The 15,549-nt window shown below is 47.9% G+C and overlaps 5 protein-coding genes across 9 annotated transcripts in view; 1 reads left to right on the forward strand and 4 right to left on the reverse strand.

Moving 5' to 3' along the window:
- Positions 1-3,986, reverse strand: part of LOC109527933 (transcription factor 7-like 1-B) — a 14,903-nt gene extending 10,917 nt beyond the window's left edge. Inside the window, exons 1-8 of one of the 5 annotated variants that reach the window (XM_019890144.1) lie at positions 3,254-3,986; positions 3,105-3,195; positions 2,254-2,384; positions 1,756-1,833; positions 1,564-1,672; positions 1,417-1,498; positions 1,082-1,198; positions 788-962 (exon numbers count right to left, since the gene is read on the reverse strand). In XM_019890144.1, coding sequence (XP_019745703.1) covers positions 788-962; positions 1,082-1,198; positions 1,417-1,498; positions 1,564-1,672; positions 1,756-1,833; positions 2,254-2,384; positions 3,105-3,195; positions 3,254-3,439 — 969 coding nt within the window. In that variant the 5' untranslated portion in view covers positions 3,440-3,986. Of the gene's footprint in view, positions 1-787; positions 963-1,081; positions 1,199-1,416; positions 1,502-1,563; positions 1,673-1,755; positions 1,834-2,253; positions 2,385-3,104; positions 3,196-3,253 lie in introns of all 5 variants that reach the window. The other 4 variants (XM_019890145.1, XM_019890142.1, XM_019890146.1 and 1 more) reach the window with 4 other exon arrangements.
- A 531-nt stretch (positions 3,987-4,517) lies between these two features.
- On the reverse strand, positions 4,518-6,889 carry LOC109527937 (drebrin-like protein A). The gene is made up of 6 exons (XM_019890155.1): positions 6,788-6,889; positions 6,603-6,708; positions 5,951-6,262; positions 5,194-5,390; positions 4,870-4,942; positions 4,518-4,783 (listed from the first exon to the last, which is right to left on the reverse strand). Exons 1-6 carry the CDS (start codon positions 6,818-6,820, stop codon positions 4,647-4,649), a joined length of 858 nt encoding a protein of 285 aa, XP_019745714.1. The 5' UTR covers positions 6,821-6,889; the 3' UTR covers positions 4,518-4,646.
- A 455-nt stretch (positions 6,890-7,344) lies between these two features.
- LOC109527847 (pre-mRNA-splicing factor 38A-like) lies at positions 7,345-8,918 on the reverse strand. The gene is made up of 3 exons (XM_019889967.1): positions 8,183-8,918; positions 7,433-7,529; positions 7,345-7,365 (listed from the first exon to the last, which is right to left on the reverse strand). Exons 1-3 carry the CDS (start codon positions 8,563-8,565, stop codon positions 7,345-7,347), a joined length of 501 nt encoding a protein of 166 aa, XP_019745526.1. The 5' UTR covers positions 8,566-8,918.
- Positions 8,919-9,068: 150 nt separating this feature from the next.
- On the forward strand, positions 9,069-10,708 carry cox5ba (cytochrome c oxidase subunit 5Ba; the record flags this gene model as incomplete). Its single annotated transcript, XM_019890158.1, has 4 exons — positions 9,069-9,318; positions 9,869-9,939; positions 10,060-10,159; positions 10,436-10,708. Coding segments are annotated over 4 exons (534 nt in total), but the record flags the coding sequence as incomplete, so codon positions are not given.
- Positions 10,709-11,858: 1,150 nt separating this feature from the next.
- On the reverse strand, positions 11,859-15,519 carry crybb1 (crystallin, beta B1). Its single transcript, XM_019890197.1, has 6 exons — positions 15,428-15,519; positions 15,193-15,328; positions 14,595-14,713; positions 14,328-14,460; positions 13,686-13,828; positions 11,859-12,180 (listed from the first exon to the last, which is right to left on the reverse strand). The coding sequence occupies exons 2-6, from the start codon at positions 15,313-15,315 to the stop codon at positions 11,994-11,996; spliced, it is 705 nt and encodes a 234-aa protein (XP_019745756.1). The 5' UTR covers positions 15,316-15,328; positions 15,428-15,519; the 3' UTR covers positions 11,859-11,993.
- Positions 15,520-15,549: the final 30 nt, after the last annotated feature.

Raw genomic sequence — 15,549 nt, forward strand, 5'->3', positions numbered from 1 at the left:
CTGTGTGGCTCGGGTCCGGGCAACCCGTCGAGCCGCTCACCGCCGCCGCCGCCGTCGTCCTCGTCGCTGCTGCTCTCCGCCTCGTCCAGGTCCTCATCCAGGTCTTCCTCCAAAGCGCTGATGCGTGGCTCCAGCATCTCGGCCTCCTCTAGGACTTGACGCTTCTGCAGCCGTGGCAGGATGATGTCACATATTCTCTCCGAGTGCAGCAGCTCGTGGATGAACTCGTCCACATGCATCAACTCAAACTCGCCATTACGGTTCTGGGTCTTGATTTTCCTGTGGTCGTTTTGGATTTCGAGAGACATAGACGAGTGAAAAGGGTGATCCCGGGCAACTCACATGGCCATTATACAACAGTTAGCATTTTGCATGCACATTTTCATGTCGTAAAAGAACACATTGAAATGGCAAGTCAAGTCAAAATATTGTCAAGACAACAATGCACTCTATGCGCACACACTAGTCCAAATATGACATTCTGATGAATATTGCCTTTGTGGAATATGAAGCAAGCAGCAAAATCCAGCCATTTTGATCCATCTCAGGGGGACGAATATTTTTACTTGAAAATGACGTCACCATTTCCTCAAGTGATGACCACGTTATTGGTACCTGAGCCCTGGGCAACTGTGAGGGCTTTTTCAGTCAAAATGGCTTTTTCTTGGAAGGTGATATTCATTTGCACGTTTTGTGCATCTGCTGCGTGTTTTCTGCGCATGCGTTTCTTGATTAACGTAACACTGTGCCTCGTATGCCTGTGCGTGTACTATACCCTGTGCATGACCCGCTGTCCCAGTATCTGGTTGATGGTGGCGCTCTCCTTGACTTGGCACTGTGCAACCACTTTGGGCCTTTCATCCCTCATAAACAACATGAAGGCATTGAGCGGTTTCTTGATGTGACCTTTGGCCTTCTGATCGCTGCTGCCACTAACATCTTGCGCTGTCATCACTGGCTTCCTGGCGGTGGAGGAGACAGCAAAGGCATTTGATTGACTTGTAGCCCACCTGCCATGAGAGTGTGGCCGCCATATTGGATGTGGCAAAAAAAAACAAAACAGATTTGCTGTCTGTGGTACCTCAGCGGGCTGTGCTCTCGGGCCTCTTCGGGTTCCTGCTTGATGGCGACCGCCAAGAAGGAGCTGGGAGAGGGCACAGGCGAGGGTGAGGCGCTCACCAGGCCAGGGGATGAGCTGCTCCAAATCAGAATATAACACAATAAGTACACAATGATGTCACGACATGACACAACAACCAAATTAGAAAACCTCTCAATAAAGTAGAAACAAGAGTGGGAAAAAAAAATAAATTCTCGTGAGGATCAACACTTACAATTCAATATCTATTAATTAACCAGGCCCAGCGCCGCCTGCCAGACCCCGGCTTGGACAACACACATAAAGTTTGTACTCACAGCCAATCAAAGGCGTGCGCCATCTGAGCCACGTCGGCGGGCGAAACGGGATAGCGTGCAACGTGGGGCAGCCGGGACGAGCCTGCTTGAGAACACATGGGCGTGTTAGTGTGCGGGCAGGCCGGCGGGCTTGCTGGCGTGTCTCACCTGCTTCGGGCGAGAAGCTGGCCAATGCCCTCGGCGGCGGCGAGAAGGCCTCGGGCCGGTAGGACAGCAGCGGGTGAAGATGAGCCATGTGGGCGGGCACACCGCTAGACTGGAGGCACACACACGCACGGCGAGTCACCTTATTGGCTGCCATGGTGTCATGTGACTTGTAGACATTGCCGTGTCTCTTACCAGGTGAGCCGGCGTGGCTGAGTCTCTCCTGGCTGCTCTTCCGGGGACATCCAGAAAGGGCCACTGCCACGGCAGATACTATGCATGTACGTTCATCCACACACCAGTAGAAACAGGAAGACACACACACACACACACACACACACACACACACACACACACACACACACACACACACACACACACACATAGAAACAGAAAACAGACACAAACACATGTAACCCCGCACACCAGAGCGCCAGCCAGACCTCTAACCCTAACACATTTTACCAGGAAGGATCCCGATAAGTGAGTGCGCTTTGTTTATTTCTCTTTCTATGCCACTCAACATAGTGATGTTAGAGCAACAATCATCAAAGTAGATCTTTTTGAAGTGCAATTATCTTCCCCTTCTCCAGGATATTGACCATATACATTGAAATGTAGAACAATTGTCTCAGATGAAAAATAGCAATTAAAATCACTCAGGCTGTGGTGGTCCTGTGCCGACCGACTTACCGCATGGGCGCCCGCCGCCAGCCCTCCACCAGTTAGATACGAGCCGCACAGGTCGGGAATCATGAAGAAGGGGTAGCCCACGTAGGCCGGGTGCTGGAAGAGACCCCTACCCCCGGCCTGCCTCCTCAGCGCTGCCGCGTGACAACACGTGAAAGAAACACATATCATCACCGGGTCATAACAGTTTGGAAGTTGTCATTAAACTTTGTTTGATTTTTTTTTCCAACCCTCTTAGTTTTCTTGAGTTTTTAGAGAAGGTTTATTGTCTTATTAAAAACACTCGTTTTTATTTTGCCAATGATGAAATGTTATTTTTAACTCTTGTTTTGTTTTCAGAGCACATTATGTGAAATACATTATTAACATATCGGAACACAGAACAAACAAGACTATCCACCGATCCAATCACCTATATTTAACATCTAACACATATTTTGTGATTGGCCATTACTAAAGTCTTAAATCGCAGATCTAATCAACAACAACATCAACCGAATTGGCCAATTAAATGCTTCAACATATCCGTTCACTTGTGACGGCACACCACCGACTACATTTGGCTACAACTCATAGTTTTTGGTGCAACCTGTTGATATGTAAGAATTGTATTAACGTGCAATGAAGCGCCTCTTTGATGACCAAATAATTGTTGAAGAATAAGTTAATTGTTGTAAATCTACAGGGAGTTGAAAATGGATGCTCGATGAATCGCTACACTTCTATTCCGTCCAATGTTTGTTTACACAATGGGGTGTCCTCTGGGGTGCGTCAGGGACCTTGTCCAGGTTCAACAACAACAACAGAAACAACAACAACAAACACCACGATGCGTTCAATGACTGGAGCGATACCTTCCCCAAGCAGCTGGCTGCTTCCAGCCCGGTCGGCAGAGTCTGACTGACGTCTGGCTCGTCTGTCTGCCGCCTGCCCGGACACACGAGACTGAGAGAAGATAGAAAAGCAGTGCAAAAAAAAGTTGGCAGGCCAGCGGCTCGCTCACCTCTGAATCCGACGGGCTGTTATTTGTCTCGGATTCGTTGACTAGCGACGACTTGACGTCGTCGAGGTCCCGCTCGGCGGCGGCGGCGGCCGCTGTGGTCGTCTTGTCGTCGTTTTCGCCCTCATCCTTGAACGGGATCAACTCGTCGTTGGCGCCCAAGTCTCCGTCGTCGCTCAGCTGAGGCATGCTAGCGAGTGTATTAGCCTCAGACGGAACACACTTTTTGCAAGAACGCGTCGCCACCGGCCGCCCGCCCCGTGAAGTCGACTAGCCGCTTCCTTGAGCGACGGCGACCACATGCGGTGCTCCACTTTTTCGGCAAACGGGCGCAAAAAAAGCGCGTTGGAAACACTTGCCAGCGGCAGCTAGCTAGCGCTTAGCTGTTAGCCTTTAGCTTCCTGCCCGTCTGTCTGCCTGCGGCGTTCATTGACGGCCTGACGTCGCTCGGTGTGCCACAAGTTGCACACGTAAACTCATCAAATATGAAACGTACAATGCGTAAAAAATTAAATTGGCTTATCGAGGTAACTAGTGAAAAGTTTCCGCCCCTCGGCATTCGCTTAAAGTTGCTCCTATGGAAGAGTAAGGCAACTTTCCTACATTGTTGGCGCCGTGTGAACCTCTCACGGTGTCCCAGGGATCAGCGCGCGCCCGTAGGCCGTGTTCCAAACGAGCGTGCACGCACGCGCGTGACAAAGGCACGTCCCAGGGAAGTGGAGGGGTGGGGGGTGTGGGGGTGTAAGGCCCGACAAAGCGGGTGGTGAGGCCCTGTGCTTACTGACCCGGGATCAGATGTTGTAATGTGAAGCAGATTTCGGATTCCCCGAGATCAGCTGCTTTAATGCAAAGCAAATTTCGGATTTTGTATCGCACAACAATAAAGTATCTATCTATGGATCGATCGATCTGCATATCATCAGTCTGAAGACATCAGCATGACAATATTTTGATTTGTTGTATGACAGACTGTATAGTTCCCCCTCATGGTGACAACAATTATCATCACCTGATTTTTTTTTTTTTTTTTGAAAAGCCTCAAGACCTTTATGGCTTCTAACTAATATTGTGACATCTCTCCAGTGGGCAGCGTGAATTCTAGCTCTTATTTGCTCTGGCCTTTATAATGTTACATTTTCTCACAGTTACTAAAACCCAGGCCAGTTGAGGCCAGTGGCATAAGCAGTAGAAAATGTGAATGAAGTGAAAGTCAGAGATGGTAAAAAAAAAAAAAAAAAGAACTACTCAAGCAAAGTACACACACAACTCAAGAGATATTTGTACTTTATTCGTGCTTCTGAGCAACACGCCACAGACCCAACCAACATGTACCACAATCCTTTTATTTGGAATCACGTGACGCGTCTCCCGTCAGCACGCCAAACACAAAACGGAGTTACATGAGTTCAACGTAATTGGCAGGAAACATGCCGTAATGGCCGTCAGGGCCATAACCTCGCCACCAGCCTTCGTCCACCATCTCGATGCCCGTGATGATGTCATCAGGATCGAAGGTGATCTCCGTGTCGTCGGCTGCAGAGGGAAAACTGCGCTTTATGGGAGGAGCTTCCGTGCGTGTGCGCCTGTGTGTGTGAGAGAGAGTATATATATACACGTACCGGCCTGGTAGTCATATACGGCTTTGGCGCAGATGTTTTGTTCTGCGTTGGCGGTGGCATTGTCGCCTTGGCCCTGAAACGTTATCAAATGTCATTAGCGTGAAAAGATGAGTGACACGACAGCCGCAAATGCCTCATTTCCACTTCTTTCCAGTAGAGACTTGTGCGTTTGCATCCCGCCCGACTGACCGTGTTTCTTGGCCCTGAAACGTTATCAAATGTCATTAGCGTAGCGTGAAAAGATGAGCGACACGACAGCCACAAATGCCTCATTTCCACTTCTTTCCAGTAGAAACTTGTGCGTTTGCATCCCGCCCGACTGACCGTGTTAGTGTCCTGGCCGGCGTCCTCAAAAAGGACAGCTCCGCCCATGGGCGCAGGCACCGTGTACTCTTTTTCTTGCAGATCTGTAGGAAACATGGCGTCTGCGAGCGATTTCATCCGCTGGCCGCTCGGCGCCAAGCCTGGTACCGCCTCGTACAGGTCATCGTCAAATTCATCCGACCAGTCGTCATCCTCCGCTGTGCATACCACAGAGACGCAAGTTACTTCCGGCTTGGCTTAGCTCGTTAGCTATATGCTAGAATTTGGTGACAAACCTGCAGACTGGCTCACTGCCCCAATGCTCCTGTCCTGTCCTGTCCTACGACGACACTGTCTGGTTCACTGTCCCAGTCCTGTCTTGTCTTATTTACTACTTTGAGCGACCCTTTCTTACAGGATGTAGCACTCGGTGTCTCAAAACACTTCTCTAGTCCTTGTCCCATTCTAGTCCGCCCCTTCACTGTCCCAGTTCTGTTCTGTCCTGTACCATCCTTGTTCTCTTGTCCCATTCTGTCCTATCACATCCCATAGCTCGCACTGCCTGGTTTACTATCCTGGTCCTGTCGAGTCGTATTTGCTGATTTTTTTGTCCTTTCCTGACAGGGTGTAGCACTGCCCGAGATAAAAGACTTTTTCAGTCCCACCCTATCCTGACCGGAACCCCTGCTTGTCCTGTCTCCTTTCCTACCGCTGTCCTGTCCTTTCATGTCCCTCTCAACACATGAAGCTCTTTACTCATTCACAGAAAAAGACGCACCTGCAGCCTGGGTGGGCACAGCCACTCCGGCAGGCATCACGGGCAAGGAGGCAGCGGCCACCGCCGGCCGTGAAAGGAAGTCGTCAATCGAGGTTGTGTCGGGACGAGGCGAGGAGGATGTAGTCCAAGAGACCGGGACAGAAGTTTGGCCACTGGCGGCAAGGTCAGAGGGCTGGTAGGGACTCCGGGTAGGCGAAGTCTCCTCAGGTGTCAAGATAGACGCGGGCGCCAAGGGTTGAACGGCTTGGTAGCCAGGGAGAGGCTGAGGGCTGTCAAAGCCTTGCTGGGACAAAAAGGGGCTTCGGAGCTTCCCTAAGGGACCAACACAAATGTAGGCACAAATACAGGTACATAGACATAGGCAGTAAAGGACTCTAACTAACTATGCTCACCTAGTAACAGTAAGTAAGTAACTTGATCAGTGATTAAGGGTAATGAGCTACCAAAAACCAATAATTGTAACTAAAGAGCTGTAACCAACTTCTATAACAGGGCCTTTTATTAAACATCTGTAACTGCAAGCAGCTATAACTACAACTACATAACTGCAACCAAAAAAATAAGTAATTAAAGCAAAATAAGAAGTAAACATGTGGCTTTTATTCAGATGATTAGAAAAGTATGGGAGACACACCACATCGGGTGTTCTTACCCGCTGTGTGGGCGGAGCCTCCGTAGCTGTGGTCAAAAGCGGTCTCCTTCTGCTTGAAGACGTCGCGAGGGTTGAAGGAGCGCTGCGAGATCAACGCCTTGGCCTCCTGCCACACAAGCGCCTCCGTTAGCCAAGCGTCATCGTTCATCGACAACACTCACGCGCCGTCAAGGGTTAGCTCTCACGCTGGCACCCTGCGCTGACGTGGCCTGCCTCATCCCCGCGGATGGAGTCTCGTTCTCCTGCAGGTTCTGGAACGGAAACTACAATTTCAAATGCTGCTTTAAATCACGCGCACGCACACACATATACACACACACACACACACACACACACACACACACACACACACGAACAGATTTCACCCTAGCGGTCAAATTTTGCCTTCTGCTTGCCGAAAGGCAAACCACCTAGATGAGCTAACAAAACTATCATCAATGTTGAGGTAGTTAGAGTAAAAGTCTTTATGCAAATGATGCAGCAGGACATGTAGAAGGACAACATAACAACAATCACAGGCGTATTTTCTTTATCTTCTCCAAAGAATGAGTAACATTACTGCAGTTTATCGAGTAGTTGTGAAAGTCTTGTCTTCAAAACTGGGTTATACTGCCCCCAGTGGTCAAATCAGGCACAATTAAGTCATCATGCACAATCTGTTTTAAGCCTTCCATTCTATTTCATGATGTTATTAAACCTAAAGTAGAATTTTGGCAAGCGCTGTCTTCCTTTTCAAAAAACATCATGCAACATGAAAGGGCAGCTTTCGGGGCGCGTATAATATCCGTGTGAATGGGTGTGGTTCTCCAAAAAAATTCTGGTGTGCCCACAACTGTAAAGTCAATTAAAGTTTTTAGCAGCTCGTGGATGAACTCGTCCACATGCATCAACTCAAACTCGCCATTACGGTTCTGGGTCTTGATTTTCCTGTGGTCGTTTTGGATTTCGAGAGACATAGACGAGTGAAAAGGGTGATCCCGGGCAACTCACATGGCCATTATACAACAGTTAGCATTTTGCATGCACATTTTCATGTCGTAAAAGAACACATTGAAATGGCAAGTCAAGTCAAAATATTGTCAAGACAACAATGCACTCTATGCGCACACACTAGTCCAAATATGACATTCTGATGAATATTGCCTTTGTGGAATATGAAGCAAGCAGCAAAATCCAGCCATTTTGATCCATCTCAGGGGGACGAATATTTTTACTTGAAAATGACGTCACCATTTCCTCAAGTGATGACCACGTTATTGGTACCTGAGCCCTGGGCAACTGTGAGGGCTTTTTCAGTCAAAATGGCTTTTTCTTGGAAGGTGATATTCATTTGCACGTTTTGTGCATCTGCTGCGTGTTTTCTGCGCATGCGTTTCTTGATTAACGTAACACTGTGCCTCGTATGCCTGTGCGTGTACTATACCCTGTGCACTCGGCACAGGGTATAGTACAGTATGTTGGAAAGTGGCAAGTTACTATTTTGCATTTGGAAAGATCCGAATTGGCGTGCAAATGCAAACCAAGCGCTGACGGCCAAACAATGCGGAGCAGAAGAGCAAAACGTTAATGCAAGTAAATACCTGTAATCGTTGTAGAGCGGCTCCAGGTACTTGTAGCAGTCGACCGCGGTGCCGGTGAGGCGCATGTACATGGCGCCGAGCAATCGCACGTACTTGAAGTCCTCGTTCTTGATGAACTCAACGATGATGTCCTTCTCGGGCTGAATCTGCAACAGCTTGAGCGCGAGGCACAAGAACGGCGTGGGCTTGATGTTGCCCCCGAACACGCCGCCAACGTACTTGAGCTCCATGGCCTTGTCGACCACCAGCTCGGCGGTTAGCCCGAAGCATTCCTCCTTCCAGTACTTGCACTCGTAAATGCGAGTTCGGATGATCTTCTCCACCAAGTACTGCGGGTTCGTCCCGTGGATGCTGTTGGCGTCTTTCACTGTCCTGTTCGCCATTTTGACGCTGGGGCAAACGTCCGCCTTCGTCTGCTTCGCGACTTCCGCTTCCGCTCGACTGGCGCTCGGTGTATCGGCCAACCAATTCCAAAACTAAGACACACAACGCGCAGCCACCTTCGCCTCGGTCTAAAATTGAAAGCTTTCAATCGCTCTTCGCTTTGTTACAATTCCAGAGAGGAAGCATTTCAAAAGACGGGAGAAAGAGTTGCCCTACACCCGTGTTGAGTTACACTGCCACCTAGCGAACTGGAGTGTGCATGGGGAGAAATTCAACTTCTTCCTTGGTTTTGCTTTTTTTTTTTTTGCTTGATTCAGATACACCGCCGACGGTACAAGCCAAAGACGCACACAGGCTACATAACAGGGTCGTACTAAAAAACACACGATTAAAAAAAACTAAATGGTGGGGCGATAAATTAATTATTACGTTTACTCCGCAAAGCCAATGAAATTACACAAAACCTACTGCTACGCATCAATTAACCAATTGAAATATTATTATTTATATTCCCTCGGACACATTAAAAAATATATATTTTTTTAAATCTTCACTTTTCTTCTTCGTGTCCCTCTCGTTCTTCGTGTCATTCTTCTTCTACGCCCGTCCCCTCCAAGCAAGCAGAATCAAAATGTCGGCCGCAAGGTTACTCGTGCGTTGGTCGGTGAGAGCTTCACCCTTTTCCTGGCGGGCGGTGGGCCACCGCCAGGCCGCCCTGGTCCCCGCGCTGAGCCGTGGAATGGCTGCCGGAGGTGAGCGAATAGCCGCGGAAGCTGAGACAAGCCGAAAGGGAGCTTTGTCCGCGACAAGGACGTAGCGACTTCGCTAGTATTCGCCTCAGCTGGAAAGAGACGGAGCCTTTCAAACCAGAAATTCACCGGGTCCAACTGTAGGGAAAGGACTTTAAGGGCGATTGCATTTCCTTTTAAGTAACGCATTTATTTGCACGGCTTCATTTTGCTCATCAATGACATTGTGTGTCAAATGTCAGCTAATCTGAAAAAAACTAGCTTTATCAGACGGACCTTGTAAAGGCAATAGTTGGATGGGCCGTCATTGAAATCTTGTTTTCCTCATTATAAATAATGCCAAGGAAGTTGGGACTCACAAAATGCGACGTCTTCATGCAAAGTCGAGGCGCGGTCGAGCTTTGAAGCGGTGACCTTTTTTGTTCAATCCGAGTTTCAAACCTTCATAACTTTCTTTGTCAAAACATCGTTGTCATTGGAACGCCCACTAAACGCAGAAACACACAAGAACAAGCACGTTAAATCACATGAAGTGAATCGTGTGTGGCTTCAGGAATCCCCACCGATGAGGAGCAAGCCACTGGCCTGGAGAAGATCATCATGAAAGCCATGAAGGAGGGCACGGTAAGAATGTTACGATGATGATTGTTATGATTGAACGATCATATATCTTCGGGCCCCATTGAACTTTTTTGGGACTTGGCGGCTGTGTAAAATAAACGTGTGGTGTGTCGTGTGCTACAGGACCCGTACAGCATGATGAGGCCCAAAGAGTACGCCGGTTCCAAAGTGGACCCTCACCTGGTGCCCTCCATCACTAACAAGAGGATTGTGGGATGCGTGTGTAAGTCACAACTACATAATAGCAATGTCGATCAGCTGTTTGCTCGCTTTGCCACATTTACAAGACTGATGCTCATACTTTCCATGGGGAAACATAGTGTGAATAAGCACAAGATGGGTCAGAAAATAGCGCAAATAGCAACCGAAAAAATCTCAAATCGGGAGAATCTGCAAATATTTGATGCTGATTGTAATTGCCGCTTGAATTTCTCTCAAGCCAAAGCTAATAATGGCAGTGGCAAGCAAGCGCGGCTAACCAAGGCAAGTGTGTGCGCAGGTGAGGAGGACAACACGGCCGTGGTTTGGTTCTGGCTCCACCAGGGCGAGGCCCAGCGCTGCCCTTCGTGTGGCGCCCACTACAAACTAGTCCCCCACGAGCTTCCTCACTAGGACGGACGGCCCAGAACCTCGCCGGCTCACCTCATCTCACTTCCTCTTTCCACTCGGTTTACATATTCGCAAACGTTCCGTTCACTCTTCTTCCCGCAGGAAATCAATTGTTTCATTCTCCCGTGTGATGACGTACAAATAAAATGGGAAATGTATGAAATGTTTGTCTCCCCTTGGGTGCTTTATTCTCACCACTATTTTCGTTAGCATCATGCTAGCTTTAGTGTACGTATACCACCTTTCCTTTCCGATCCACGGACTGCTATTTGAATTGACTAACAGTGTCGCTTATTCGCTGTCGGGAGAAGGCGGCCATCTTATGTTGCCACTTGATAAGCCTGCCTAACTCAGTGTGTAGGTCTGCGGACCAGATGCTATTAGAGGTACCCAGGACTAAGCGAAGGGCTCAGAGGGGATCCAGCATTTTCTGTTTGCTGGTCCCTCTCTTTCGAAAGACCCGAGTTGAGAATTTGGTAGATGGCTCCTTCACAAAAACCTCAGTGAATATTTGTTTGTTTTTAACTCGTTCTAGAAACACTTGACATGGATCAAATCTGTGAATTCAATGAAAGTTACTTACGGCACTTTATTATTCACCTAGTAGTCTGACATCAGTTCTCAAAAAGGGGAGTTATACGCTGTCCTTTCGTGTCCTGGAGAAGTAACAACTTTTCATCTCTCCTTGACCTCCAACAAAGTCAAGGAAAGGTGTCATCGAGGTTTGGTGATTAGACTTTGCCAAGAGGCCTGCTGGGAAATCTTGACCTTGCGGATACCACGGGAGAGCGTCCCCCCTCCCTCCCACCCCCCTTGGTAGAGTGCTCAAGTCACGTGGTCACATAATTGACATCTCAATGTGCTACGTGACCTCGAGGAAAAAAAAAAACTCGTTGCTCGCCACTGACATTGGGCTGTTGGTCGTGTCCATGGCAACAAGCCTCGTATAAAGGATTTGGTGACTTGACCGCTAGAGGGCGCCCGAAGCGCTGCAATCAAAGGACGCTGTTATCGATTCACCCCTGGTGAGGACGCAAAGTGGCCACCTGGAGGCGTCAGGCTCACTTCTCAGTGCAGGGAGCAGTTTCTTGACTATTAGCATTATCATCAGGGGAACCGTTTTGTACTTTCATCGCTATTGGCATTAGTATCATGCTAACCTAAGTCTACTTTAATCATTAATAACATTCGTCGCATGCTAAGTATGTTGTGCTTTCATCACGATTAGCAGTCAGCTGTAAAATTAGCTCTCATTGCAAATATTTAAGAGTTCAAATGTGCAAAGTCAGAGATATTTGAAACAACGAGCGTTCTCGAGCGTTTGTCTGTTTTTCCAAACATGTTTTATTAATTATCACCATAAAAAGCCAGCCAGCGAGGTGAGATGAGAGCTGGATGATCGCCGATGGATGAAGGAGTCAATAAAAACGCGAGCGGGCGTGGCCCTTTCACTTGCTGCCGGCGGCAGCGGAAGTTAAATCGAAGGACCCCCTCTGGTGGAACTGCATATCGCGGATGCGGCGCACCGACTGGATCTGAGGCTGGATGGCCGAGAAGTCATTGCAGTGGCGGTAGTCGCCACTCTCCAGCAGGTACTGGTATCCCCGGTAGCCTGGGTACTGGTAGCCCACCCACCTGCGGACCGAGCAAGTGAGGCGTTCAACTGCCACAAGGGGGCGTCCTCTTGCTCCTCGTGCACCCTCATTCACAATGCTGCTAAAAATGCTTACCAGTGCCTATGGATGCCACAAGATGGCACTAGTTTGGTCTAAATCAAGCACCGTAACATAGTTCAGTTGCACCAAGGACTAATATTACACACACACATACATACACACACACACACACTTATCTATCTATCTATCTATCTATCTATCTATCTATCTATCTATCTATCTATCTATCTATCTATCTATCTATCTATCTATCTATCTATCTATCTATCTATCTATCTATCTATCTATCTATCTATCTATCTATCTATCTATCTATCTATCTATCTAATTTGTCTAATTTGTTGTATCATTGTATTGCGATTCGTGTGAGCATTATTCTAATATTCTAATCCAACAAACATTTCTCATTATTAGCTTTAGCACAATGGTAACACAATGTACTTTACTCATGATCAGGCATAAGGTCACGCAATGTACTTTCAATAACTTAACTTCAAAATCATACCAATGCAACATTTTCCTATTAGCATTAGCAAAATGCTCTTGAGCCAATGTATTTCGATCACTATTTACCATGAGCATCATGCTATTAAAAGTGCCCTTTCAATGCATCATGCTAACCCAGTGCACTTTGATGACATATAGCATTAGCTTCATACTAACTTAGTGCACTTAGATTAGCGTTAGCATACCCATGCATTTCCATCACTACTGGAGTTAGCATCATGTTAACTCAATGCACCTGCATTTCAAGTGGCATTAGCGTCATGCAAACCCAGTGTACATTTGAGACATCACTGTGAGCATTGTCTGTCATTGTGTCAGAAATAGCATTAGAATTGCATAAACCTCTTTCAGTTTACCACTCTTAGCATTAGCATGTTGAGCTTTGCGCATGCTTTTTTTTCGATTGGTGGAAGAGCAAACATTATTTCAGGAGAGATAAAAATGTCAAAAGTCCAAAAATACATATTGGTGTGTAAACAAGAGCAAAGCCAGTGTGACTGGAGACCGCGATTTGACGCCTTGTCACGCTCTGGCAATATTTGCCATGTTCAGCAGAAGCGCCGGCGGCTTCGTCGTCATCTCTTTGGTGGTGGAAGCTAAGCTACACTCTAGAAAAGGGCATTCACGTTCCCCTTGTGGGCACAGTCATGCTGTCCACACACACACACACACACACGCACACGCACACACACACACACACACACACACACACACACACGCACACACACACGCACACACACACACACACACACACACACGCACAGACGATGCATGCATAACAAGCAACATACACAAACCCATTTAATGTGCACAGACAATACAAAAACACGCACATTTATATAACACACACACACACACACACACACACACACACACACACACACACACGCACACACACACACACACACACACACAGAAGCTAAGCTAGGCTAGGCTAAGTTAAGCCACTGGACTTACGCTCCCCCTGGGACCTTCACGCTGCCCACCCGGTCGGAGAAGCCATGCGCCCACAGGGTGGGAACGTCGTCCTCCTGGATCTCCATCTTGTTGCCCTTGAAGTCAGAGAGCTCATGCAGGCAGATTTTGTGCTCCAAGCTGTCCTGTCAACATTAGCATCAATGCAACATCGCGCTAAGTCAATGTCCTTTTCATTACTATTAGTACTAGCAGAATCCAGGGAACGTACATACGTTCATCACCGTCAGTATTAGTGTCATGTCAACTCAATATACTTTTATTACTATGAGCAAGAGCATCACGCTAACTGAATGTACTTTCATCATTATTAGCATGAGCAACGTTCTAGGTGAGCATATGTTCATCACTATCAGTATTAGCTTTATGCCAGTTTCGTGCCAATGTAGTTTTACTGCTATTATATATATAAATACTGTAATAAATAAAAATCAGCCAAACGATGGCTCGTATCTCGAAAAACTTGCAAATCGCAGTGATTCAGGGAGTTGGGAAGGAGTGCATCATTTGTACCGTGGTGGCTGCATTCGGAATCCTCATTTATTTCCCGACTCACCAATCGTTACAGTTGGATTTACATTTGGATGTTTGGGAACGATCCATGACGGCGCTGACCATACGTACCATGTGGATGGGCCTGAGCGACATGAGGCAATCGCTGCGGTACGAGTTGCTCCAGGTGTCCCAGCGAGGATACTCTCCCTTTTCCAGGATGAACATCTCCCCACGGAGGTTGGTCTGCTCGAAGGCAACAAAGCTGGAAGAAGGGGGTAGGAGTGGGGGTGCCACGAGCGGGGCCGGTGGGTGGGGAGGTCAAGAAGGAAGGCCAAGGAAAACGAATGAGTGGCGAGGAAAAACAAAGCGCAACATCAATCGACGTGTGTATCTTACGGGCCGTTTTCCACGATGATGCTGCGCACTCTCTCCAGGCCTCGGTCGGAAACGTTCAGGCACTCGCTCTGAAGCTCCAACGAGCGGCCCTGGAAGTTCTCCTGGTCGAACAGTGTCAACTGCAACACAAAATGCGCGAGGGTTACTGTAATAATAGAACACGAAAATACTTGCAATGTCTTAATGTTATAATTTATTACATATAGTGAGAATCATGGAAGTTGACATTCTTGATTTGCTTTTGGTGGGGCACATAAAATGATGCGGCGGGTGAGATCGGGCCCCTGGGCCACCAGTTGGACACCTGTGTTCATGGGAACTTGGTAACTCGATGAGCAGAAAAACAACACAATTTCCCATTTTTTCTCATGCTGACTGACTGGCTCATAGCAAAGTGCGAAGAGAAAATGGCGTCATGTGCATGCCAGGCCACTAGTTGGCGTTGTGGCACCCCAAGGATGCTTTCCAATAGACCCCATCGACGTCACAAATGTTAATTTGAAAAATGGCGTCATATCTACTTCTGCGGTGGTATCCCTAATTGCTCTGTGGTTACCGTGATGTCTTGAAGGCATCAAAGTGATGTAACCAAACTCACTTTGAAGGTGCCCAGGCTGGGCTCACCGGTCTTGGTGGCCTTGCTGGAGGCGGCGGGCGCGCCTCCCTTGTTGTCCTTGGCGTCGGCTCCCTGGCTGGAGGCGGACTTGGCGGTCTGAGACATGGCGAGGAGGGAGCTGGGCGGGGTGGGGGCGGGGTGAAAGGAGGAACAGGAATGGGTGACAATCATTAAAATTGGCAAACACCAAAGATACCAGGGATAGGCTTCCGCATACCTGCGACCCTCGTGAGGACAAGCGGATAAAGGATGGATTTATTTTCAAGACGTGAATTAACGGGGATTTATGAAAATGTACTCGGATTACGGCGTAGATATTCCCTGCAAAAAAAAAAAAAA

The sequence above is a fragment of the Hippocampus comes genome, unplaced genomic scaffold (genome assembly GCF_001891065.2).
Source record: "Hippocampus comes isolate QL1 unplaced genomic scaffold, H_comes_QL1_v1.1 scaffold185, whole genome shotgun sequence".
NCBI classification, from domain to species: domain Eukaryota; kingdom Metazoa; phylum Chordata; class Actinopteri; order Syngnathiformes; family Syngnathidae; genus Hippocampus; species Hippocampus comes.